The sequence below is a fragment of the Bos grunniens genome, chromosome 2 (assembly GCF_055505025.1).
Source record: "Bos grunniens cultivar Pamir isolate PY7600 chromosome 2, Bosgru_T2T1.0, whole genome shotgun sequence".
Taxonomy (NCBI): Eukaryota; Metazoa; Chordata; class Mammalia; order Artiodactyla; family Bovidae; genus Bos; species Bos grunniens.
The window spans coordinates 33,459,350-33,484,575 of record NC_141166.1 but is presented as its reverse complement, the minus strand read 5'-3'; the positions used below and the strand labels follow the sequence as shown (position 1 = coordinate 33,484,575).

The window sequence follows — 25,226 nt, the reverse complement described above, 5'->3', positions numbered from 1 at the left end:
TAATGACAAAAAAAGTGGTAATAAATTTTTTTGATGTTATGGTGAAGTAATTCTTGTGCTTGGGAGTTGTTTTGACATTCGGGTTCAATAATAAATAGATGCACTGTGGGGTCTCTTCAGCCCCATATTTAATCTTAATCCTGAACTAGATTCTTTGGGGGGGAAATGAGACATATGACAGATGACAATTGTGTTTCATTTATCATTAAGCATATGGAGTCTTGTTCCTACTTGTGAAGGGTTGCACAATTTTTGCTCCAAGAAAAGCATCCAAGTGTTTTATTATGCTCTTATTTTTCCTAGTGATCCAAAATATTTTTTCTTTTGCTATTGATTTTTATATGGAGCTTTTCCAGATGTTAGATTGAAGATTTTAGTTTAACCTTGTAGACTGACCTTTTCTCTTCAAACACAGGATATTGGTTTCAAGTTCTGAAAATATGATGTAATATTAAAGGTTGACTTTTCTGAATAAATTCTGAGAAGGTACACCTGATAAATGAGTTAATCTACACAAAGTGTAGAGAATAGAGTATATTACCAAACTTAGGTTCAGCGTCTTTACTATTCGAAAGCCAATACTCAAGTGTTGGTTGGAAAAGAAAATGTTGCTTTATTCAGGAGGTCAGCCACCTGGAAAGAAGGTGAACTCGGGTCCAGAAACCAACTCCGAAGATTTTGCTAACCATGAAAGTTTTTAAAGGGAGAATAATTTGGGTAGGGAGTCAGAGATAATTAAATTCCACTATATCCAGGCACATTCGGAGAAGGCAATGGCACCCCACTCCAGTACTCTTGCCTAGAAAATCCCATGGATGGAGGAGCCTGGTGGGCTGCAGTCCATGGGGTCGCTAAGAGTCGGACAGGACTGAGCGACTTCACTTTCACTTTTCACTTTCATGCATTGGAGAAGGAAATGGCAACCCACTGCAGTGTTCTTGCCTGGAGAATCTCAGGGACGGGGGAGCCTGATGGGCTGCTGTCGCACAGAGTGGGACACGACTGAAGCGACTCAGCAGCAGCAGCAGCAGCATATCCAGGCACATTACCATTATTAGTCATTTTATAGTTTGTATGTGCATATGTGCTAAGTCCCTTCTGCTGCTGCTGCTGAGTCACTTCAGTCGTGTCCGACTCTGTGTTTAAGGGTTTTTTTTTTTTTTTTTTAGTTTAAGGGTTTAGAAAGCCAGCTGCAGCCAACGCCTTTTTCCCTTACAGCCCTGAGGCTCCAATTCTGAAAACGGATTACAGGCGGGTTGGATCACGTGACGGATCAAGTGCTCACTGCGCCCACCCCGCTTCCTTCCGGTAAAAATTCTGGTCGCACCGTCTCCTTCTGCACGTGGTGTTGCCGCTTTTGTCCCCAACTTGTCTGCGGACCCCGGCCGCCTGCAGCCATGGCACCCGGCCAGCTCGGTGAGCTCCTCGGCGCTCTGGTGGAGCCGCGCCATGACCTCCGTGCCCCGCGGCTCCCTCACCCCGGCAATGGCGGCGGCCAGATGGGAGCTGTGGGGCCCTGGCTGGGTGGGGAGGCGGCGCTGCGGTCAGCAAGGCTCGGGCCCGCCGCGCGCTCGAGTGCGGCTCGCTGGCGGCGGACCCTACCCCGGGTCAAAGTCTGAGTAGTGGGGACCCTAAGATTCGCGAATGCCTTCTCCAAACTGCTCCCCCTCCCCTGGACCCCCTGGGCTTTGAAGCACAGAATGTCTTGTACTGAGAGTGATGCAAAATGTCTTTTGTTTCAGCTTTATTTAGTGTCTCTGACAAAAATGGCCTTGTGGAGTTTGCCAGGAACTTAGCTTCTGTTGGTTTGAATCTGATCGCCTCTGGAGGGACTGCAAAAGCCCTCAGAGACGCTGGTTTGGCAGTCAGGTAAGGAACAACTTGCTTTTTAAGTTAAGTCCAATCCAAAGGTAGTTTGGTGACGTTGACCAGAAAGTACTGTATTCCATTTACTGCATGAAATAATGTTATTTACTCCTCCCAACAGTGCTGTGAAATTGGTAAGTTAAACCACCTTTTGCAGGAAGCTTAAACTTATTTTCAGGTTTACAGAGTAAGGAGTTTGGACCTCCAGAGCTCTCATTTCAGAGCCCCTCGCCCCTCAGCCAAATCTTATAACACATTAATGTTATAACACAGTGCATATTAGGGGGATTGTTTGTTGTGCAAGAAAGGAGTTGTGATTTTCAGGATGCCTATGATCTTCTTTTTTTTTTTTTTAAGAAATGATTTATTTTTGGCTGTGCTGGCTCTTTGTTGCTGCCAGCAAGCTTTCTCTGGTTGCAGTGAGTGGGGGGCTAATCTCTAGTTATACTGCAGGGGCTTCTCATCGCCCTGTCTTTTCTTGGCCTCACAAGAGAAGCCCTGGACTCTAGGGCTCACAGGCTTCACTGAAAGTTGTGGCTCTGGGTCTTATTTGCCCACATGATCTGTTTTGACTGGCTCTTTAGTGAAACTGTTCACATCATTAAAATTCAACTCTTAAGATTCATCCTCTCTTCCCCGAGTATCTGATAACCGTGTACAACATGTTGATGTCTTTTTCTCCAGGGTTTTTATAAGCGTGGTCTTCATTTTATCTCATAAGCGTGGTCTTTATTTCATAGCTCATATAGAAGACAGAAAGTTTTGCTTCTTGCTTTTTTCCCCACATGTTGTGGGTTTTCAAAAACTTGGCGGGCTTCACTGGTGGTACAGTGGTGAAGAACCCACCTGCCAGTGCAGGGGACACAGGTTCAATCCCTGCTCCAGGAAGATTCCACCTGGCGTGTAGCAGCTGAGCCCCTGTGCCACAACTACTGAAGCCCAGGTGTCCAAGAGCCTGTGGCTCTGCAACATAAGCCATGGGCAGTGAGAAGCCTATCACAAATGGAGAATAGCCTCCACTTGCTGCAACTAGAGAAAGCTGTGGGCAGTGAGGAAAACCCAGCAAAACAGCCAAAAGTAAATGAATAAATTTTTAAGAAAAATAAATAAAAATTTGCTTGTAAATTCAGCCAGAGAAAGTGTTCAGGTCAATTTGGGGATATGGATTGATACTTAAATGCTGTCTTTTATTTGACCCTGGGTCATACTTTGTGAATATCTTTTCTAGCTTACATTTTTACCTTATTTTTTTTCTTTTTTCAATGTAAAGGTTTTTAACTTTTATGTAGGTCAATCCAAAAGGCTAAATTCTTGCTATCCCTTTTAATCTATTACTGGGATAAAGATACTAATAATTTTGTTGTATATTGTCAAATTACTTGTGAGTTTAATTTATTTCCTAATATTTCATTAGTATGGCTTATGATTCATTTTCTGAATTCTGAAAATCCAGGCTCTGAAAAAATGTTGGAAGATGCTTTGAAATGATATAAAATGTAAAATGAAAGCCACAGAAACAGTAGCAATATTCTGTCTGTTTTCAGAGATGTCTCTGAGCTAACTGGATTTCCTGAAATGCTAGGGGGGCGTGTAAAAACCTTGCATCCTGCAGTCCATGCTGGTAAGTGGTTGGATATCTTCAATTTTAAATAGTGGTTTTCAATAAACTTTGCAGTGGTTTGGCCACAAAGTTTGTTGGGGTTTTTCCATATCATCTTATGGTTAATAGAATAAGCAGGAATAAGGAAAAAGGCAGATCATAGCTCAACAAAAAAATCTGTGAGGTTACGGTGGTTTTGTCACATCTGCTGCTAAAGTTCATAATACGTAAGAATGTTTAAAACACAATCTAGCTTGCTTTGTTACCTGATGGATTCCTCTAGTAGCTGTTAGTCCTGGCCTGATGAATAATTTAGAGTTTGTTATTTCCTGCTGGAGTTAATGAAAATATTTAGGTTTTAGAGTGTGAAAAAAACTCTTGCTGTGATTCAAGCTTGGAATAAAGCGTCACAGGGTAACTGACTTTCAAAGGAATCTTAAAATACTTTACTACTTATGAGAGTATATGCACTGATGGAACTGACAGCAGGTGAAATTCCGTTTACATTTTGTTGCTCGAGGAAAAGGGAATAGGGAACTGATGCGAACAGTTTTGAAGTATACTCACTAATCCTAATTTTACACTGTCTGGTATTCTTAATTAGGCAGTGCTAGGGGCTTTAACATGATTGATGAAGTCATGTTGGAAAGAAGTGTCTTATTCTGACTTATTTTTTGAACCTAATACTTTAACTTTGTTGAATTAGGAATCTTGGCTCGTGATATCCCAGAAGATAGTGCTGACATGGCCAAACTTGATTTCAATCTTATAAGGTAAAAATTTTCAAAGTTGAACTTTTACTACATTAAGGATCAAAGACAAAGAAGCCAAATCTGGTGTCTCTTTTTAAATATCAAGGTTAACGTTAGGCTTCGCTTCCTGATTACTTACTGTAAACATTTAGGAGGACCTTGTTTGTGACATTGTATGTGGGTAAGCGTTTTGATTTTGCCAAATTTATATTACTGAAACATCTAATTATGCTTAAACAGCCTTTGCTTTTTTAAAATCTATGATCTAAATTGTGATATATATAAGTAACTTCGTTATTTGCATAATGATATTCATAGTTTCTTTTTGTTGCATATGTATAATAGTTTTATTCAGATATAATTCACATACCATATAATTCCTCAATTTAAAGTAGATAATTCAGTAGTTTTTAGTATATTTAGAGTTGCACAGTTACCACCACAGTTAATATTAGAATATATTCATCACTGCCCTTCCCTCTGGCACTCTCCCTCCTGCCCCAAACTCTGCCCATTAACTTTAATCTCCATATTCCCCAACAACCTAGACCACCACCAGTCTATTTTCTGTCTCTGTGGATTTATATGAGCACTGCTCATCAGTGGAATTGTATAATACATAGTCCTTTGTGACTAGCTTCTTAGCATGTTTTCAGAGTTCATCCATGTTACAGCATATACCATTGATGCATTTTTTATTGCTGAAAAGTAATCACTTATATAGATATACTCTCATTTATTCATCAGTTGATAGATATTTGGATTGTTTTCCACTTTTGGATATACTGACTAAAGAAACTGGACATTCGTGTACAAGTTTTTGTGTGGACATATATTTTCATTTCTTTTGGGCATATACCTGGGAATGTTAATTTCATGGTAACTCTAACCTTTGCAGGAGCTGCCAGACTTATTTTCCAGGCCTCATCAGTTTACATTCCCACTGGCAGTATACAAAGGTTCTTCTTTGTCTGCATCATCACCAACATTTGTTATCGTTTTTGTTTTTTTTTTTTTTTTAACATTTTTAGTGGGTATAATATGGGTTTCTTGTAATTATGATCTTTTCATGTGCATACCTTCAGAGAAATGTCTGTTCAGATGCTTTGCCCATTTTTTAAAAATTGAAATATAGTTGCTTTACAGTGTTGTGTTTTTGCTATATTGAGTTATTTATCTTTTTATTATTGAGTTGTAAGAATCCATTTTATCCCATTCTGTAGATTGTTTTCATAATCTTAATGGTATCATTTGACCATCATAAAAGCTTTAAACTATGGTAATATCCAACTTATGCTTGTGCTTTAGATGTTATTTCTAAGAATCCATTTTAAAGTATAATGAAGATTTATGCCTGTATATATATTTTTTTCTTTTTTTTTTTTTTATTTTTAGGGCTTGATAATACAGTGGCTTAGCTAAGGTTACCCAGGCAGCAACATTTCATTATGATTTGGTGGGAATAATGTGTATTGAAAGCATTTGCTGACTCTGGCCCCTTCTGTTTCCCTGTGCTCTTGCAACCATGAGAGGTCCTGATGTTTCACTGTAACTTATTAGAACTTTAAAATGTCAAACTCAGAGTTCATATTTTAAATCATTAGGGGTTTTGGTCATGTTAGCAGTTCAGTTCAGTCGCTCAGTCATGTCCTACTCTTTGCAACCCCATGAATCACAGCACACCAGGCCTCTCTGTCCATCACCAACTCCTGGAGTTCACCCAAACTCACGTCCATCGAGTTGGTGATGCCGTCCAGCCATCTCATCCTCTGTCGTCCCCTTCTCCTCCTGCCCCTAATCCCTCCCAGCATCAGAGTCTTTTCCAATGAGTCAACTCTTTGCATCAGGTGGCCAAAGTATTGGAGTTTCAGCTTCAGCATCAGTCCTTCCAATGAACACCCAGGGCTGATGTCCTTCAGAATGGACTGGTTGGATCTCCTTGCAGTCCAAGGGACTCTCAAGAGTCTTCTCCAACACCACAGTTCAAAAGCACTAATTCTTCGGTGTTCAGCTTTCTTCACAGTCCAACTCTCACATCCATACATGACCACAGGAAAAACCATAGCCTTGACTAGACGGACCTTTGTTGGCAAAGTAATGTCTCTGCTTTTGAATATGCTATCTAGGTTGGTCATAACTTTCCTTCCAAGGGGTAAGCGTCTTTTAATTTCATGGCCGCAGTCAGCATCTGCAGTGATTTTGGAGCCCAAAAAAATAAAGTCTGACACGTTTCCACTGTTTCCCCATCTATTTCCCATGAAATGGTGGGACCAGATGCCATGATCTTCATTTTCTGAATGTTGAGCTTTAAGCCAACTTTTTCACTCTCCTCTTTCATCAAGAGGCTTTTGAGTTCCTCTTCACTTTCTGCCATAAGGGTGGTGTCATCTGCATATCTGAGGTTATTGATATTTCTCCCTGCAATCTTGATTCCAGTTTGTGTTTCTTCCAGCCCAGTGTTTCTCATGATGTACTCTGCATATAAGTTAAATAAGCAGGGTGACAATATACAGTCTTGATGTACTCCTTTTCCTATTTGGAACCAGTCTGTTGTTCCATGTCCAGTTCTAACTGTTGCTTCCTGACCTGCATACAGGTTTCTCAAGAGGCCAGTCAGGTGGTCTGGTATTCCCATCTCTTTCAGAATTTTTCACAGTTTATTGTGGTCCACACAGTCAAGGCTTTGGCATAGTCAATAAAGCAGAAATAGATGTTTTTCTGGAACTCTCTTGCTTTTTCTATGATCCAGCGGATGTTGGCAATTTGATCTCTGGTTCCTCTGCCTTTTCTAAAACCAGCTTGAACATCTGGAAGTTCACGGTTCACATACGGCTGAAGCCTGGCATGGAGAATTTTGACCATTACTTTACTAGCGTGTGAGATGAGTGCAATTGTGTGGTAGTTTGAGCATTCTTTGGCATTGCCTTTCTTTGGAATTGGAATAAAAACTGACCTTTTCCAGTCCTGTGTCCACTGCTGAGTTTTCCAAATTGACTGGGGTATTGAGTGCAGCACTTTCACAGCATCATCTTTCAGGATTTGAAATAATAGCTCAAGTGGAATTCATCACCTCCACTAGCTTTGTTTGTAGTGATGCTTTCTAAGGCCCACTTGACTTTGCATTCCAGTATGTCCGGCTCTAGGTGAGTGATCACACCATCGTGATTATCTGCGTCATGAAGATCTTTTTTGTACAGTTCTTCTGTGTATTCTTGCCACCTCTTCTTAATATCTTCTGCTTGGTAGATCCATACCATTTCTGTCCTTTATTGAGCCCATCTTTGCATGAAATGTTCCCTTGGTATCTCTAATTTTCTTGAAGAGATCTCTAGTCTTTCCCATTCTGTTGTTTTCCTCTATTTCTTTGCATTGATCGCTGAGGAAGCTCTTATCTCTCCTTGCTATTCTTTGGAACTCTGCATTCAGATGCTTATATCTTTCTTCTTCTCCTTTGCTTTTTGCTTCTCTTATTTTCTCAGCTATTTGTAAGGCCTCCTCAGACAGCCATTTTGCTTTTTTTGCATTTCTTTTTAATGTTTTAATGTTAGCGGTTACTGATGTGTAAATGGTGGAAGTTTCCACTTTTTCATGATTTCTGAATTCCTCTTTGTTTCAGAGTTGTTGTTTGTAATCTGTATCCCTTTGGGAAGACAGTGGCTTCTCCAGGTGTAACTGTTGAAGAGGCTGTTGAACATATTGATATTGGTAAGTTTGGAAAACCATTTTTGCAGACTGTTTGCACTGTAAATGAAATGACTCTACCGTCTGAGCCACCAGGGAGGTCCCAGTGTTCACTGTTGAAGGGGTAGAAGATAGTCTCTGGGACTGTTGTTGTTTAGGCACTAAGTCGTGTTCATCTCTTTTGTGACCCTGTGGACTGTAGCCCACCAGACTCTTCTGTCCATGGGATTCTCCAAGCAAGAATACTGGAGTGGGTTTGCCATTTCCCCCTCGAGGGATCGTCCCGACCCAGGGATGGAACCATACCTCCTACAACAGCAGGCAGATTCTTTACCACTGCGCCACCTGCAAAGCCCAAAACAATGTGTGGGTGTGCGTGCGTGCCCAGTCACGTCCAACTCTTTGCGACCCCGAAGACTATATCCCTGGGATTTCTTAAGCAAGAATACTAGAGTGGGTTGCCATTTCCTCCTCCAGGGGATCTTACCCACCCAGGGATCAAACCAGCGTCTCCTGTGTCTCTTGTGATTAATTCATTGATATTTTCAGAGCTCTTGGTGTAGAGAGCTTATTTTTTGAATATGACTGAGTACACACATATTATTTTTCTTTATTTTGGGGCTTCCCAGGTGGCCCAGTGGTAAAGAATCCGCCTGCCAAGCAGGAGATGCGGGTTCAGTCCTTGCGTTGGACAGATCCCTTGGAGATGGAAATGACAACCCACTCCAGTATTCTTGCCTGGAAAATCCCACAAGCAGAGGAGCCGAGCAGGCTAAAGTCCTTGGGGTCACAAAGAATCAGAAGTGACTGAGCATGTTTTCATGAACGCACAGCATGTACAGTCACTTGATTTGAAAGAGGTTAAACTGATGAAAATGCAAATCATCTTTTGTTCTTCAAAGGAGGAGTGACTCTGCTGAGAGCAGCAGCCAAAAACCACGCTCGAGTGACAGTAGTCTGTGAGCCGGAGGACTATGCAGCCGTAGCCTCAGAGATGCAGGATTCTGACAGCAAAGACACGTCCTTGGAGACAAGACGCCTGTTAGCCTTGAAGGTGGGAACACGCTTTTATCTGGTGTGGTGTTTGCAAAACCAGCAGTACTCCGTTCTCACCACATCATATCACCTGCCAGGGCTCTGGTTGGAGCCGTTATCCTTTTATTAGAAATGGAGAGACCAACATTCAGAGAGGTCTTCTGTCTAAAAATTGAAAAAGAAGTGGCAGGGAGTAATTCTTTGTGCTGTTTAGTATTAGTTGGTGTCTTTCCTGCATGGATGGGTGTGTGGGCTTGTGGGTGTAGTTGGATATATAGCACTTAGAAACCATTTTTAACCTCACTTTTGGTTTTAATCTCACTTTGGGAAGTACTATGGGTATTTCACAAACCTTAACTCTTTTTTTAGGCTTTTACTCATACAGCACAGTATGATGAAGCAATTTCAGATTACTTCAGGAAAGAGTACAGTAAAGGAGTATCTCAGATGCCCCTGAGGTATGGAATGAACCCTCATCAGACTCCTGCCCAGCTGTATACCCTGAAGCCCAAGCTCCCTATCACAGGTAAAGGCTGAGTATTATGTGACATGGTTTGCCGTGTCTGGGTGTGTATGTATCTTTCTTTCTATTGTGTCAGACATGATTCACTTTTTAGAAAATGAATTGCATGGTACCTCTTATAGTTGCCTGAAATTTGAGTTGCCAGTGGGACTTGTAAACAAAAAATACTGTGATAATCCAGGGTTTTGAAGAGAAGTCAAGTTGAAGATACAGGTTGGAGTATCTTTGTGTGCATATTGGTTTTGAAGATGTTGGGACAGGATGAGACGGTCTGGATTTCATAGTAAGATGGTTAGGACCAAACCTTGAAGTGGCAGTAGAGGAACCATTAGAGGAAACAGGGCTGCTGAGAGCAGTGGCTATTTGATTTGAGAATGTTAACAGAAAAGTGATTTCCTTGGAATGATGGATTGGTCTGGCAGCCCGTTTGAAATGGGTCAAAATAGTAATGAGAGGTTAGGAACTAAGAATGGTAAAGATAATTCTTTGAAATTAGTCAGGGCTTAAGGATCTGTAGAGTAATAAGAGAGTTTTACAGTTTTTTGGTTTTGTTTTGTTGTGCTTCATCGCTCAGTCATGTCCGACTCTTTGCAACCCCATGCACTGTAGCCCACCAGGCTCCTCTGTCCATGGGGAATCCTCAGGCAAGAATACTGGAGTGGGTTGCCATGCCCTCCTCCAGGGGATCTTCCTGACCCAGGGATCGAACCCAGGTCTCCCACATTGCAGGCAGATTCTTTACCATCTGAGCCATCAGAGAAGCCCTGATTTGTTGCTAAGGTGGGTTGTTTAGTGAGCAAGCACATCCTGCTGCCTGGTACAAGGGAAGGGTGGGTCCAGCGGGCAGAGGAGAGAGTTGTAGGTGTAAAGACTTTGGGGGTGAAGTGTTGCGGGGGACAGCTTCTGTTGTTTACTGTTGCCTATTTTGCTTCTTCCGTGCCTCTCCCATGAGCTCCGTGAAAATAGTCTTTTTTTTGTTTGTTTAAGGGAACTTTATTTCCAGGTAATTTTATTAAAAAGAGCAGGGTTTTTTTTTTGTTTTTTTTTTTTAATTTTATATTTTGCCCATACCACATATCTAACCTTATAAGATCCATAGTTTAGATTCAAAATGTCTTGTACATTCTATGGGTTTGGGCAAACATAATTTACTCATCTTATGAAAATTATCCTGTTGTTCAGTTGCTAAATTGTGTCTGACTCTTTTGGGATCCATGGACTGTAGCCTGACAAGCTCCTCTGTCCATGGGATTTCCCAGGCAAAAATACTGGAGTGGGTTGCCATTTCCTTCCTTCTCCAGGGGATCTTCCCGACCCAGGAATTGAGCCCTAAATGTCTCCTGCATTGACAGGCATGTTCTCTACCACTGAGCCACTAGGGAAACCTGATACTATCTTGCATAATAGTTTCACCACCCTAAAAACTCCTCCCCTTCAGCCTTCTAACTAACCACAGGCAGCCACTGATCTTTTCACTGTATACTTTTGCTGTTTCCAGATATCCTAGAGTTGGAAACAAACAGTATGTAGTCTTTTCAGACTGACTTCTTGCACTTAACAATCTGTATTTAAGGTTCCTCCATGTCTTTTGATAACTCATTTCCTCTTATTACGGAATAATATTTCATTGTGTGTGAATGTACCAGTTTATTCATTCACCTATTGAAAGACATCAAAAACAGAAGGATGCTGTTTGGCAGTTTATGAATAAAACTGTTTTAAAGCTTTTTGTACGTGTTTTTGTATAGACCCAAGCCGTCAATTCATTTGGGTAAATAACTAATTTTCTGTTGTATGATTTTATTACACGTTTAGTTTCCTTTCTGGCTCCCCTCATAAGCTTCATGATGACAGTAATTTGGGAGGGACTGTTTTATTCACTGATAACATCCCAAGCTCCTAGAACAGTGCCTAACATTGTAGTAGGCACTCAGTAGATACTTGGCAAGGTTTTGCTTGTGAAAGTATCTGCTATTGAAGATAACACAGAGGAAATGAAATTGTTAAGTTTTTCATTGGTGGCCCATTACTTTGTGTGTGTATGCTAAACTTCTTATAAATATTTACTCATAAGATTTTGGCTTTTAAAAATCCTGCCAGTGTTAAGAAAATAGGCAGCAAAAAACTTGTAAGCTCCTTTTTAACTGCATTTCAACTTGAAGCCGAGCCTGCTGAGTCCAGTTAAAAGAAGAGGATCTCCTCCCCTGTCCATCAAATGAGTTTTTTCCCTCCATTTCTCCCACCCACTAAACTCCTGCTTTAGTTTATAACATTATTTCTTAAACTGACACGACTTACAACTTTAAAATATTATGCTCAGTTGCTCAGTCGTGTCCAACTCTGCAACCCCATGGACTGTAGCCCTCCAGGCTCCTCTGTCCATGGGATTCTCCATGCGAGAATAGTGGAGTGGGTTGCCATTTCCTTCTCCAGTACTATATTTTAGATACTCTAAATTGTACACTAAAGTCGCACAATTATTTTATCTTAGTTCTGTACTGAAGTGGATCCCTGATGATTGCTAGTCTAGTTGTACTTTTTCCTGTTCCGGAATTCTCTGCTGATTTATTTATGGGTTGGCTGGCTGTGGTCCTCATGGTGTGTGCTCGTATTTATGTTCATGCATTTCTCTGTGTGTGTGTGTGTGTGTGTGTTTGGTAACGTGGGTTCAGACTCTGGTGCTGTATTCACTCATCTCACTGAGTTCTTACATGTTCATATATATCTGTTCGCCTCTTCATTATACGTCTTTTGAAGAATTTTTGTGCAGTCTTTATATGTTTAAAATGTTTTCTAGGAAATGTACACATCTTATTGACCTTGCTTGTTCATGTGTGTTTTTATATGTAGTTCTGAATGGAGCCCCTGGATTTATAAACTTATGTGATGCTTTGAATGCCTGGCAGCTGGTGAAGGAACTCAAAGAAGCTTTAGGCCTTCCAGCTGCTGCGTCTTTCAAACATGTTAGCCCAGCAGGTAAAGCGTTGCACCCTGGGATTCTCTGGAACTGTTCAAAATGAACTTCTTTTTAAAGTTTTTAGAAATTTGACAAGACTCTAAAGTAAATGTGAACAGTCTGGGATGTGTGAAACCACTTTTGATTAATAATGATATTAATGTAGTAATGGGATAAAATCAGATAACAATAACATGCACACGTATTATTTACATAAAAATAATGTGTGACATTGTTATAAGATAGGAAGGTCAGGAAATAGTTTTATTTGTAGTTGCTGCTACTGCTAAGTCACTTCAGTCGTGTCTGACTCTGTGTGACCCCATAGACGGCAGCCCACCAGGCTCCCCCGTCCCTGGGATTCTCCAGGCAAGAACACTGGAGTGGGTTGCCATTTTCTTCTCCAATGCATGAAAGTGAAAAGTGAAAGTGAAGTCACTCAGTCGTGTCCGACTCTTAGCAACCCCATGGACTGCAGCCTTCCAGGCTCCTCCTTCCATGGAATTTTCCAGGCAAGAGTACTGGAGTGGGTTGCCATTGCCTTCTCCCATTATCTGTAGTGGAAGCATGTTTTAGAAAATAAAAGTTATGTTGCCTAATGCAATATGACTAAAATTTTTCCACATGGATGAAAATTTAACTGAGTAGACGTCAATAATTTGTTACAACACTTTTAACTTTCTGTGGCCATTGTCTGAGAGACCTTTTTGCTTCTGTGTCTCAGTCAACTTTACAACTTATTTATAACTCCCACTGACAATTCACCAAATAATTAGTTCTCAGATACTGTTTGGATGTTCAAACAATGGGAGCAGCAGGAAAATAGTGTGTGATATCAGGCAGGACAGAGAAAGAGTCAGTAATGAAGTAAAGGAGCTCCATACACATGCCTGGTGCTGGCAGACTCGGTGGCTCTATTTCAGAGGCCAGAGAGGAGAGATACCCCCTGCTTCACCCTCCCCTGCAGTTGTATTTTGCCATTTAATTATCTGGCCAAGTAGATTTTTGTTTAATTTGGCATAAGCACTAGAAAGTACCCTGCATGGACTGGGTATTTGGAAAAATGTTGTCCTAAGGTAGGAATTGACAAGTGGTAACTGAGATTTTTGACTTATAAACGGGTCTCTATACCAGGTGCTGCTGTTGGAATTCCACTCAGTGAAGATGAAGCCAACGTCTGCATGGTCTATGATCTGTACAAAACCCTCACACCCATAGCCACTGCATACGCAAGAGCAAGAGGTCAGACGAATAATAGCGTGTAGTTTTTTTTTTTTCTTTCTTTCTTTTTTTTTTTTTTTTTTAGAGGAAAGGTAATATCTGATCTTAAATATCCTTTTTGGTATAAGATTTCAAATTATGTTAATTCATTTTTTATTAGTACTGCAGAATAACTATATGAGAGCCTTGGAATAAATTTGTTTATAAAAATGTGTGTTTTAGTATTTTAATGTAATAAAGGGGAACACAATTTCAGGTTAGCCTATTGAATGTGTTTGTTTTGCTTAAATTATAGTTATTTAAGTACACTGAATTTGGTTAAAGTTAACATTTTATATAATTCACAAATGTCTAACTGATGAGTTTAATAGCCTATGAATATTGTAATAACATTAATGGGAGATTATTGAGATTCTTTATCATAGTTTACCTTCTACAGCAAGGGTTCGCCAGCTATTACTCAACAGGCTAAGCCAGCCCACCACGCATCTTTATCGATGTAGTTCAGGTGGAGTAGGGTGATATGGTATTGTCCGTGACTGTTCCAACCTCAGAGTTGAAACAGGGATCACAAAGCTTAAAAAATATTTACTATCAGGCCCTTTGCTGAATGTTGCTCTAGAAGGTAAAATTAAAGAATATTTCTTACTGATTATTTCAGTTAAACAACTTACTAATCTATTGTTTAAATCTCAAGTTAGATTTTATGTGATCACTTTGGGGTTTTTTGAATGTTATTTTTTTCTGTATAAGGATAATCTGTGATAAACACTTTGTTTTAATTTTTATTTACAGGGGCTGATAGGATGTCTTCCTTTGGTGACTTTGTTGCATTATCTGATGTTTGTGATGTCCCTACTGCCAAGATTATCTCCAGAGAGGTTAGTGGAATTCTGCATCTTGATCCGTATATAGCTAAGTAGAGCCAAATTTTACGTAGTGTTTATTGAAACCATAATGTATATTATTTGTATTTGGCTATTGTGATGTAAAGTTTTACATATTTAATTCTTTTAAATTGTCTAGTCATTATTTTAATGCCAAAATTATTATTTCTGAAGCTGACTATATACCTTCATTAGGTCTGTAATGAAAGAGACTGTTTAGTGGGGGAAATTATAACCTATTCTGAAAAAGTAACCCCATCAATTGAGTATCAAACAAGCATTCCAGAAGGGTGGGAGGGTGGTGTTGGGGATTGGGGAGACAGAAGAAGAATGAAGTTAGCTCAGGTAGCTTGGAAGGAAACAGATAGCATTAAGGCTAACAGGGCCAGTGGCTTGACAATATTTAGTTTCATCGCAGGGCTTCTTACCATCACCCCTACCATCCCCAGCGACAGTGGAGTTGGCATGTCCCATTACAGGTTACATATAGCATGAGGCTTGGAGTGTGAGCTGTGACTTTTGTACTTTTTGTGTCTTTAGCTATACTGTGTTAATCTCTGATTTCCTCTGAACCCCTTCTCTTGCTTTTGAGGAGCCTGCCTTGCCTCGGATCATTTAGCCAGGTTCTAGCAGAGCCAGAACTGGAAGAACATGCTCTGTCTAATTAGTGCAGAGCAACCCCTGAACAGAATAGTAAAAAAGTCATGTGTCTTCCTAAGATACATGTATCACAGCAAATCATTCATATATTCTTCATTAAAATTGAAACAGACAACCAAAATGACACTAATGAGATAAGATCAGCTGTAAAAAGATGTCTTCTAGCACAGACTTATCCTTTCCAAGTATAGTGTTTGTATTATCTAGTAGAGGTAGAAACCAGAAACTGCTGCTGCATTATTTATGACACATAAGTATGTCTAGATTGTTTAGGTGGTATTCTCTGATTTTTTAAAATAGAAATTAATATCTAATGTTGATACATGTATAGGTATCTGATGGTATTATTGCCCCGGGATATGAAAATGAAGCTTTGAAAATACTTTCCAAAAAGAAAAATGGTAATTACTGTGTTCTTCAGGTTAGTGCAATTCATATTTACAGTAATAATTGCTCTTTTATTTTTCCCCATATTTAATCTTTTCTTTATACTGATAACCATTCTAATTTATCCTTTTTTACTATGATTTCTTTATCCTTAATCCTACAGGTTTTTTCTTCCTGTTAATTTTTTGAGTTTCAGATCAAGATAGCTTTCTCACCCTTTCTTTTAATTTTTTAAAAAATAATTTATTTAAAATGGTTTCCTATTCAAAAGGTATTAAAGGTTATTTGAAATCTTTCCTTTCCTTCTGCCACTCTATTACCTTTTTTTAAAGTAATATTTTCAATTCTTGCTCATCTTGCCTGAAATACATAGTCTGTGCATATTCAGCAAATACTCGATTGATAGCACCAGACAGTGTCATGTTTCAGGGTGTCAGAAGAGTATCAGGGCTTCCTCAATATTTTGTTTGGGAATTTGGCTAAGTTCGCACCTAGACACGTAATTACAACCGTGAAAAACGTGTTTCCTTTGCCTGACCAGAGGCAAGTTTTTTGACATCAGTTATAGGTGGGCACATCTCAGTTTTAGAAATTTTATAATAGAAAAAAAAAAAGGACCATTTTAGAATTCATGAAAATGCAAATTAAGTAGAATTAATATGAGGGCTTGCTTCTGAGTTACAGGTTATCAGTGCTTTCTGTACTGTTTAAGTATAGAAAAATGTCTGGGGAGAGAGTAGTATTATGACATAGGTTATTCCCATGCCCCATCATTTCAGATCAAAATCTGGAAGAGGTCAAGAGAGCCCTGAATGACATACTCCTTTCCAAATGACAAAGACACATACTACAAATGCTGTTCTCCATTGAACTTTTTAATCTTGGCTGAGTATTTGTAGTAAATTGTTAGAAAGAAAAGAAAACTAGTGGTTAATTTTTGTGCCACTGCCTGTTTTGTAGCCAGTCTGTTTTATCTACTGTTTTGTTTTGTTTAAAAAAAAAAAAACTATGTGGGCAGTGCTTTCAGTTACTAAAACCAGAAGTTCTCTGTTAGAATTATTGGTTCTATTATGTTGGTGTAAGTTACAAAATCCTGTGAGGTTATAAAGCCTATAAAGTTTTGGAGTAAAATATTGGTGCCTGGCCATTCTATTACAGCCATCCTGAAATGATCTTGTACCTGCTTAAGTCAGGGAAAAAAAAAAAAAAATGCATATAACCTTACTTGTAATAATAAACCTTGAACATAAATTAAGTGAATGATTTTGCTAGATGTGGATTTTTTTACTCTTAACTTTTTAAATTTGTGTTTTATTTAGATGGACCAGTCTTATATTCCAGATGAAAATGAAGTTCGAACTCTCTTTGGTCTTCGTTTAAGCCAGAAGAGAAATAATAGTGTTGTCAACAGGTCACTGTTTAGCAACATTGTTACCAAGAATAAAGATGTAAGTCTGAAAAATAACTGAATACTAGTAATTCCGTAGATCAGTTTTTTAACATTTATATGCTTATGCATTTATGAAGGCCCATATTTTAAAACTGATCAATACGCAAAGAGCTAGTCCTTCTTTGATTTGTCAAGTAAGTTTGAGAACTTAAAAAGTGAGCAAAAGACCAACCATGTTAGAAACTTTTGTGCACCTGTGTGTATGTGGTCAGTTATCTTCAGTTCTACATAAATGGGATCATGTCTTTTATCACTTGGCTTTTTTCCGTGCATTAAGCTACAGCTGTGTTTCTGTATCAATAAACATAGGTGCACGTCTTCATCAGAAAGGCCACATGCAGTCTGTGTACTGTGATGGGTATCTAGGTTGTTTCCACGCTCAGTGCTGTGGTCCATGTTTACATGTAGTAATGAATTTGCTTTTGTCCTGTTGGCATATTTTAGAAGGACATGTTCCTAGGATAATACTGGATTGGGTGTTGTTGTTTTTTTAATTTACATGTTTTATATCATTTAATATGCACAGCTGCCTCTGGGTGGAGTGTAACCACTGTCATCTGTATTGTAAAGATCACAAATTGTGACATAGAGGACAGTTAAGAGATTTGGCTACACAGTAAGGAAATGGTTGAGATGGTACGTGTTTTTCTGAGATCTCCTGATTGGGCCTTCAGTTTTAAAGGCCTTCAGTTTCCTACACAGTAAGGAAATGGTTGAGATGGTACTTGTTTTTCTGAGATCTCCTGATTGGGCCTTCAGTTTTAAAGGCCTTCAGTTTCCTACACAGTAAGGAAATGGTTGAGATGGTACTTGTTTTTCTGAGATCTCCTGATTGGGCCTTCAATTTTCTCCAGATCTGATGTTGGCTATACTTTTTTTTTTTTCCATTACTTTGGATGTGTAACTAACTTCATTGTTATCTGGTCTTGTCTGCTGGTATGCCTGGCATTTTTGACTGAATGCTGGTCATGAGAATCAGATGAACTAAAAATTCATATTTTTAAGGCAAGACGGGAAAAATTTAAACATAAAACTTACTCTCTGCCCTTTGGCCTCCTGTCTCCCCTTGAGTGTGCAGTGTGCATCTGTATTATGTACTAACCAGGCCTCCCCAATGATAGAACTATCTGCTCAATCATCATTCAGTCTTAGACTTGTGACAGTGTAACTATAGATACGGGAAGAAGCAAAAAGAGGGAACCATTTCTTGTACTGTAACAGACAAGACATGTGGCCCAGAGGCTTTTGGTTACTGTTAAAAGGGACCAGTAATAACACATCAGGTGGCCGATCAACAAAATGCTTGCCTGAACTAAGGGAGCATTCCTAGCACCATGGAACAAATTAGTCAAGAAATGCCTCCCAAACCTTGGTTGAAATTAAGACAGAGAGGGAGCGGATCACAAAATTAACTAGCTCACCTACCATCCACTTCTGTAAGAATCAAGTCTTCAGCCACGGCAGTCACTGAAAGGAATTCAGGATGAGGTAACTTTGTGCTCTAGAGAAACTTGACAGAACTGGCCCTCAGATAGTTTGGATATTTTCAGGAGATTTTATGAAACCCAGTTTCTTGCATCTTAGAAGATCATCCCATACTTAGAAGAGCACTGAAACCGTTAACTAAGGTGGGTCTTCGAGGACAGCAGTGACCTTCTACTGAGATGTGTGCTTGGTTGCATATGCTCCTTCATCAACATCAAGTACATGCTTGCCACACCCTTACCTGTTTGGAACTGTTCTCCAGGCTCTCTGAGAGGCTTTCTCCTGGGTTTATAATCCTTAGGTTGACTCAGAATTTCCATTTCTTTTGTAGGTTGACTGTTGATCAGTTTTTTTGTCCGTAATATGAAAAAGCCATAAAGATACTTTGAGCATCTGGTTAGTGATATTTTCCTTCCATAGAGCTGAGCTCAGCTCATTTACCTCTTAGTTACCACCTTGCAACTAGGAGAAGGCCTGGAGGAGAAAACAGAGTCACACCGTTGCTTCCTTTATCACCAGGGTGTTTGCCTCTTGCCTCTCAGTACTCGATATTTTATGAGCTCTGTATTCAGTATTTCTGTTTGTTCTTAGAAAAGGATTAGTCTCTTAACAAGTCATTGTGTAACAGAAGTGGACAATGAGTTAGCTGTTGTTCTCCGGTGTGAGTTCTGAGGCTTTAAGTAGAATGCTGAAAATAGGCTTTAAAATCTTCATCGGGCTAGTTCTGTTAATAAACATATAGTGATTAAGGCATGATCTTTGTTGATTTACTGGGTATTTCATTTGTATTGTTGAAAGTTAATGGTACCCTAAAATAAAAGAACATTTTAGGAATCATAAGTAAAGATATCTTGCAGGTTTTTGGAATCCGCTCCTTTGGTAAAGACCCTGAGGTCCTGGGTTAGCAGTATTACTTGAAGCAGCTCACAGTAAAATAGGGCTCTGGATTTTTTTTTTTTTCCCACTTTTTTTTTTAACCTGGTTGGTTAACGTATTTTTAAAAATACTGAAAGGGCATTGAGCCAAATTCCGTGGTACCCATGCTGACAACCATGCCTATTTATTGAGAATCTTAATTTTTGTAAGTTTTCCTTGTAGGTTTATAGGTATTGGACTGATTAATAATTTAGTGGAACCTGAGAGGTTTTGTGCTTCTGGCTGTGCTATCTTGGATATTTTTACGCGTCTGTGATTTTAATCATTTATCTAAGTTCTTCTCTACTTGTTCACATGTATTTTTAATAGAAATTTGGAAACCTACAGATGAGAATGGTGGATTTATCTTCCTTTATATTCTTCTCCCTTCTTCATGTGTTCATTTTTATGTGTATGTCCTTTTTCTTGAAATGTCTCTCCATGTCTTTTGCCCATTTTCTAATTAGATTTGTGACTGAGTTTTAAGAGGTTTTTACATGTTTTGAATACTACTTCTTTGCTGGATATGTAGTTTGCAAATATTTTCTTACAGTCTGTAGCTTGTCTTTTTATCCTCAATACAGTACCTTTCAAAGAGTAGAAGTATTAATTTTGATGAAGTTGTATCAGTTTTTCAGTTAGCTTAATTTCTCAATTAGCTGTGCTTATATATTCTGTCCACTTAGCATACCAACATAGATCATTATCCTTCTTTTCAATTTTATTTGCTCTTTATAGTAAAGATAGTGACATTTTTAGTTATCATAGTTGTTTCATTCTATTTGAACCAGTATTTAGTTCATAATACATTTTTTAATACCTTCTACATAGAATATTCTAGGCAAACCAAAAAATGATCCTAATATGACTTTGCCTAAAGAGCCTTGGATGTGTGTGCATCACAGTTGATTGTAGTATCTGTACAAATTATTCTCAGTGTAGTTTCTGAACAATAGCATCTCCATTTATTTGTTGATACTGTGATAGAGAGAATACTGTTCATCAGTGTTGGAGTGGATATAGTTTTCATGTCTAGTGCAATATGTAAACAGGCTTAAGCCAAAATTCCTGTAAAAATGGTGTCAGTTTGAGTCTGTGATGCATTAGGCATCACACAGAGTTCCATGACAAATATGTTAGACATGATCCTTTCAGTAAAACATGATAGTGTCTCCTATGAACAGTTACAAAGACATAAAGAAAGCTGAGTGCCGAAGAATTGATGCTTTTGAACTGTGGTGTTGGAGAAGACTCTTGAGAGTCCCTTGCACTGCAAGGAGATCAAACCAGTCCATCCTAAAGGAGATCAGTCCTGACTATGCATTGGAAGGACTGATGCTGAAGCTGAAACTCCAGTACTTTGGCCACCTGATGCGAAGAACTGATTCATTTGTAAAGACCCTGATGCTGGGAAAGATTGAAGGCAGGAGAAGAAGGGTACAAAAGAGGATGAGATGGTGGGATGGCATCACCGACTCAATGGACATGAGTTTGAGTAAACTGTGGGAGTTGATGGTGGACAGGGAGGCCTGGTGTGCTGCAGTCCATGGGGTCGCAAAGAGTTGGACACAAAGAGCAGCTGAACTGAATGAACAGTTAATTTCATTCCCTCATCTGAAGGATAGAACTGCATTATAGGCCTGTTATAATAAATGAAGCATAGGATGCTAAAAGTCAAACGAAGTTTAAAAGAAACACCAATTTACTATTTTGTCTTTTTTCTAGTTGCCGGAATCTGCGCTCAGGGACCTCATCGTGGCCACCATTGCTGTCAAGTACACCCAGTCGAACTCCGTGTGCTATGCCAAGAATGGGCAGGTAACCAAGCTGTCAGGCTCACCTTGGGGGAAACTGTGGTTTTACAAAGTGATACTCAAAAATCTGTCTGCCTTGGGAACTAGACTGGCTTGAAAAGGAAGATGTTGCCAAGTTTTTCTCCTTGGGTTTGTCAGTATTTACTCGGTGATGACTACAAAGTATTGTTGGAATTAAGTATTAGAATGGTTCTATTGTTCCTTACCTGGAATGAGTTGGCACATTTTGGAGTAGCAGACTGTTAATAGCTCCTACGGAGCTAGTTTATTCGCTCCCCTCCTCCCTGTCAGTAGTATTTCCAGTGAAGAGGGAGGAGAAAGTACTAGCCCATTATTTTGCAGCTTGAAGGGTATTTTTATTTATATTTCTGTAAGTCATTTTACTAAGAATCTGCAAGCTGGGAGTTAGCATCATCTTTTAAAGTCAACTTTATTGAGGTGTAAATTTATATACAGTAAAATGCACCCTTTTAAAAAAAGTTTAACACTTTGCACAGATTATATGATTGTTTGACCACTACCACAGTCAAGATGTTGAACATCTCTTCTGATCTGATGTTAAGCTAGAGACCTTCTTTCTTAGTGTACCAGCCCACAGAGTATAGAACCAAGGTGGCTCATCACCAGAACTCTACTAGCTCTGGGGTGTACCTGGATTTGCCATAATAACTTTAGGACTGTTTCTTCTCATAGTGTCTTGAGCTCCTCTCTAGACATTTGTTAAATTATTTAGCCCATAAGTGGAAGGGGAGAGTGGGCATTAATTGGAATTAATATTAATAACCTGGAAGACCCTTTCAAATATAGCATTTTAGTGATTGCCTACTGTAGCAAAAGAGCTAGACATGACTTAGTGACTAAAAACTGTTGAAAGATTGCTAACCTGTAGTAACAAAAATCTGGAAGATTGTGGCTGCTGGTCTAATAAGTTCCAGTAAGACCATGCTTTACTGCTGATATCTAGAAGTTCTAGAAACTTCTGTAATATTAATAGCCATGCCTCAAATGTCACTGAAGAGTAAAACATGAATAGTATTTATAAAACATGTTACCCTACCTTTTAAAACTATTTATACGTCGTTTGGCCTGATTTTTCCCCCCACATAAAATTGATAGATTTGAGGGGACTATGCACAAAAAATCCATTGAGAAACATGTTGTTGTTGAAGTATTCATTTTAATGCCCATGTTCTTCAGGTTATTGGCATCGGAGCAGGACAGCAGTCTCGTATACACTGCACACGCCTTGCAGGTGATAAGGCAAACTGTTGGTGGCTTAGACATCACCCCCAAGTGCTTTCCATGAAGTTTAAAACTGGCGTGAAGAGAGCGGAAATCTCCAATGCCATCGATCAGTATGTTACTGGAACTATTGGCGAGGTAAAAGGGCTGTTATTGAGTGGGGTTTACCCTTTCCTGTGTAACTGTCGTCATCACTCCAAAGAGAAAAGGTATCAGGTTGGCCAAAAAGTTTGTTTGGGTTTTTCTGTAAGATCTTATGGAAACATTTGAATGAACTTTTTGGCCATCGTATTTTTCTTGAAGCTTTAGATTGTCTAAAATTACTAATCTAAACAACCTCTGTCTCATTTACCTCTCTTTGGCATTCTTTACCCCTTTCTGACACCACAGATCATGTCTTCTTAGATTATAGCCACTGCTTTAGTTTTGTGTACTTGTACCCCCGCTGGTTCTAAGTTTTGATGGCAGGGACTGTTGTTCACCCATCTTGGATATCTGTCACAGTGCCAGGCATGTTGCTTGCTGTGTGATGGATGTGTATTCAACATTGCATACAGGTTACTTGATAGCAGGTAGCAAATGCCCCTGACATTCTCCAGAAACTCCATTAACAACTCAGTGTACTTGTGTTATGTTTTATGTGCTTTAATGTTTTCTACCTTAAAGAAGGTATGAGGGAGCATTAAAATTGCAGGTATTAGGTAGGCCTGCTAAAAAAGTAGGACTTAGCCCAGTTTCTGGAAATATAAGTGCTTAATGCGTAATGGTTACAAAATAAAAATTAAGTTCTGGTCTTCTGAGGGGGTGAGTCAGCTCCACTAGGTTGTCCAGCCAGGGATAGGAATCCACAATACAATCAACAAGTGTTGTTGGAGAACATGCCTTGTAACCAGGAGGTGTTTCAAACAGTCTTTTTTAAAAATGACGTTAATACTTGATTTTTCTGCTCGATAATTACACAGCAAATTGCGCTCTAAGTCCTGGAAGAGGACTTACATATATGAATAAGAATAAAAGTAGATTGTAGAGTACATCCCAGCATTCTGATTTGTATCAGATAGTACTGAAAATGGTGTAATACTTGTCTTTCCCCCCTGTCCCCACTTACAGGGTGAAGATTTGATCAAGTGGAAGGCACTGTTTGAGGAGGTCCCTGAGTTGTTAACCGAGACAGAAAAAAAGGAATGGATTGACAAACTTAATGAAGTTTCCATCAGCTCTGATGCCTTCTTTCCTTTCCGGGACAATGTAGACAGAGCTAAAAGGGTAAGTATGAAGTTGGTGTGTGTTTGCATAGATTTGGTTATTATGTACTAATTATTTTAGAAATAGTGCTTCTGGTTTTTTCAGTTCTATGAGTTATATGTAAGTTGTGATGATACGATGTATCAGTATAATAGCTAGAGAATTATTTGCTTTATGGATAGCCCAAATTCCATTATTTTGCCTCTTTGACAATGAATCAGTCTGTAATGTGAATTGTTGTTAGCTTACTCTCTTTACTGGGGCTGGCAGTGGTAGTGGTTGATTCTGGCATGTTTTGGCATGAGGTTGTATTTTGAGAGTTGATCTCTGTCTTCCCCTCCCAGAGTGGCGTGGCCTACATCGCTGCCCCTTCCGGTTCTGCCGCTGACAAAGTTGTGATCGAGGCTTGCGATGAGCTGGGAATAATCCTTGCTCACACGAATCTCCGGCTCTTCCATCACTAACTTCATCAATACATTATTTTATACCCTGACTCTGTGTAGGTGAAAAATCATGTACGGAATTTTGAAAATGACCTTTGTTTAAAACTAAAGCATAAAATTTAATAATCTTCAGTCTATACTGTCTTAGTTATAGGCACTGTCTTGATTATTGTAACTTAATAATAAATTGTGAAATTGGGTAGTGTGAGTCCTTCGCAGTAGTGTTTTGGAAAGATTTCTTGGCTATGTCCAGGTCCTTGGCATTTTCATATAAATTTTAGAATCAGCTAGTCTGTTTTTACAGAAAAAAACCTCTTGAGATTTTAATTGGCATTGCATTGAATCTGTAGATCAATTTGTGGAGAACTGATGTACCATCTTCTCTCCCTTTGAAGATTGATGCCCCTCTGGTTCCCACCAGCTTTTGGTTGCTTTACAGGAGCTTCAAATAGACCTTTTAAATATTTCTGGCCAGTGTTCATAATTATCTGCAGGAGGATTAGTCCAAAAATTTACACCAATAAATATAATAACTTCTAATAATTGGTGTAGCTTAAATAGCTTTTATATTTCTAAGTAATTTCTAGCAAAGTATTTTTTTCCTCTCTAGGAATTTGACTGTTTTAAGTTTTCAAAATTGTTAATTAGCATATGGTTGTAAGTAGTTTTCTGAATTTTTAAAAGATCTTTATTACGGATGTTTTGGGATGAACACAAAATAGTAAAATTCTATGTATCTATAATATTTCATGACTGCTTGAGTTTTATCTACATTTCCCCCACTTGCAATGCCTAAACACTATTTTGAAGCAAAGTCTATATATTTCATTTGTAAATATTTCAATCAGTTAATATAAAAATAAAGTAGAAAATAGTTTTTAAAAGGAATGTTCTCACACTTTAGAAAATACACGACTACTTCTATCGACTGAGAGCACCAAGAAGTGTGACACCCCAGGGGCAATGAACATTACTAAAACTAAGGTCGTGGTTTCTAACACCACTGTCTAAAAGGAGCCAGGACCCCGTGAAGAAATAGCTTACTGCAGTCTGTGCAGAAAACC

General features: G+C 39.0%; 1 protein-coding gene across 1 annotated transcript; it reads left to right on the top strand.

Annotated features, from left to right (window-relative positions):
- Positions 1-1,297: 1,297 nt before the first annotated feature.
- Positions 1,298-24,907, top strand: ATIC (5-aminoimidazole-4-carboxamide ribonucleotide formyltransferase/IMP cyclohydrolase). Its single transcript, XM_086341603.1, has 16 exons — positions 1,298-1,416; positions 1,743-1,869; positions 3,411-3,487; positions 4,173-4,239; positions 7,835-7,923; positions 8,802-8,953; positions 9,304-9,460; positions 12,308-12,433; positions 13,548-13,655; positions 14,430-14,515; positions 15,513-15,602; positions 16,888-17,016; positions 21,144-21,236; positions 22,430-22,612; positions 23,585-23,740; positions 24,064-24,907. Exons 1-16 carry the CDS (start codon positions 1,398-1,400, stop codon positions 24,181-24,183), a joined length of 1,779 nt encoding a protein of 592 aa, XP_086197729.1. The 5' UTR covers positions 1,298-1,397; the 3' UTR covers positions 24,184-24,907.
- The last annotated feature ends 319 nt before the right edge of the window (positions 24,908-25,226 follow it).

Coding starts and splice junctions, on each gene's coding strand:
- ATIC (XM_086341603.1), top strand. Junction 3,488..4,172: donor GCATCCTGCAGTCCATGCTG/GTAAGTGGTTGG, acceptor TTGTTGAATTAG/GAATCTTGGCTCGTGATATC. Junction 12,434..13,547: donor CAAACATGTTAGCCCAGCAG/GTAAAGCGTTGC, acceptor TCTCTATACCAG/GTGCTGCTGTTGGAATTCCA.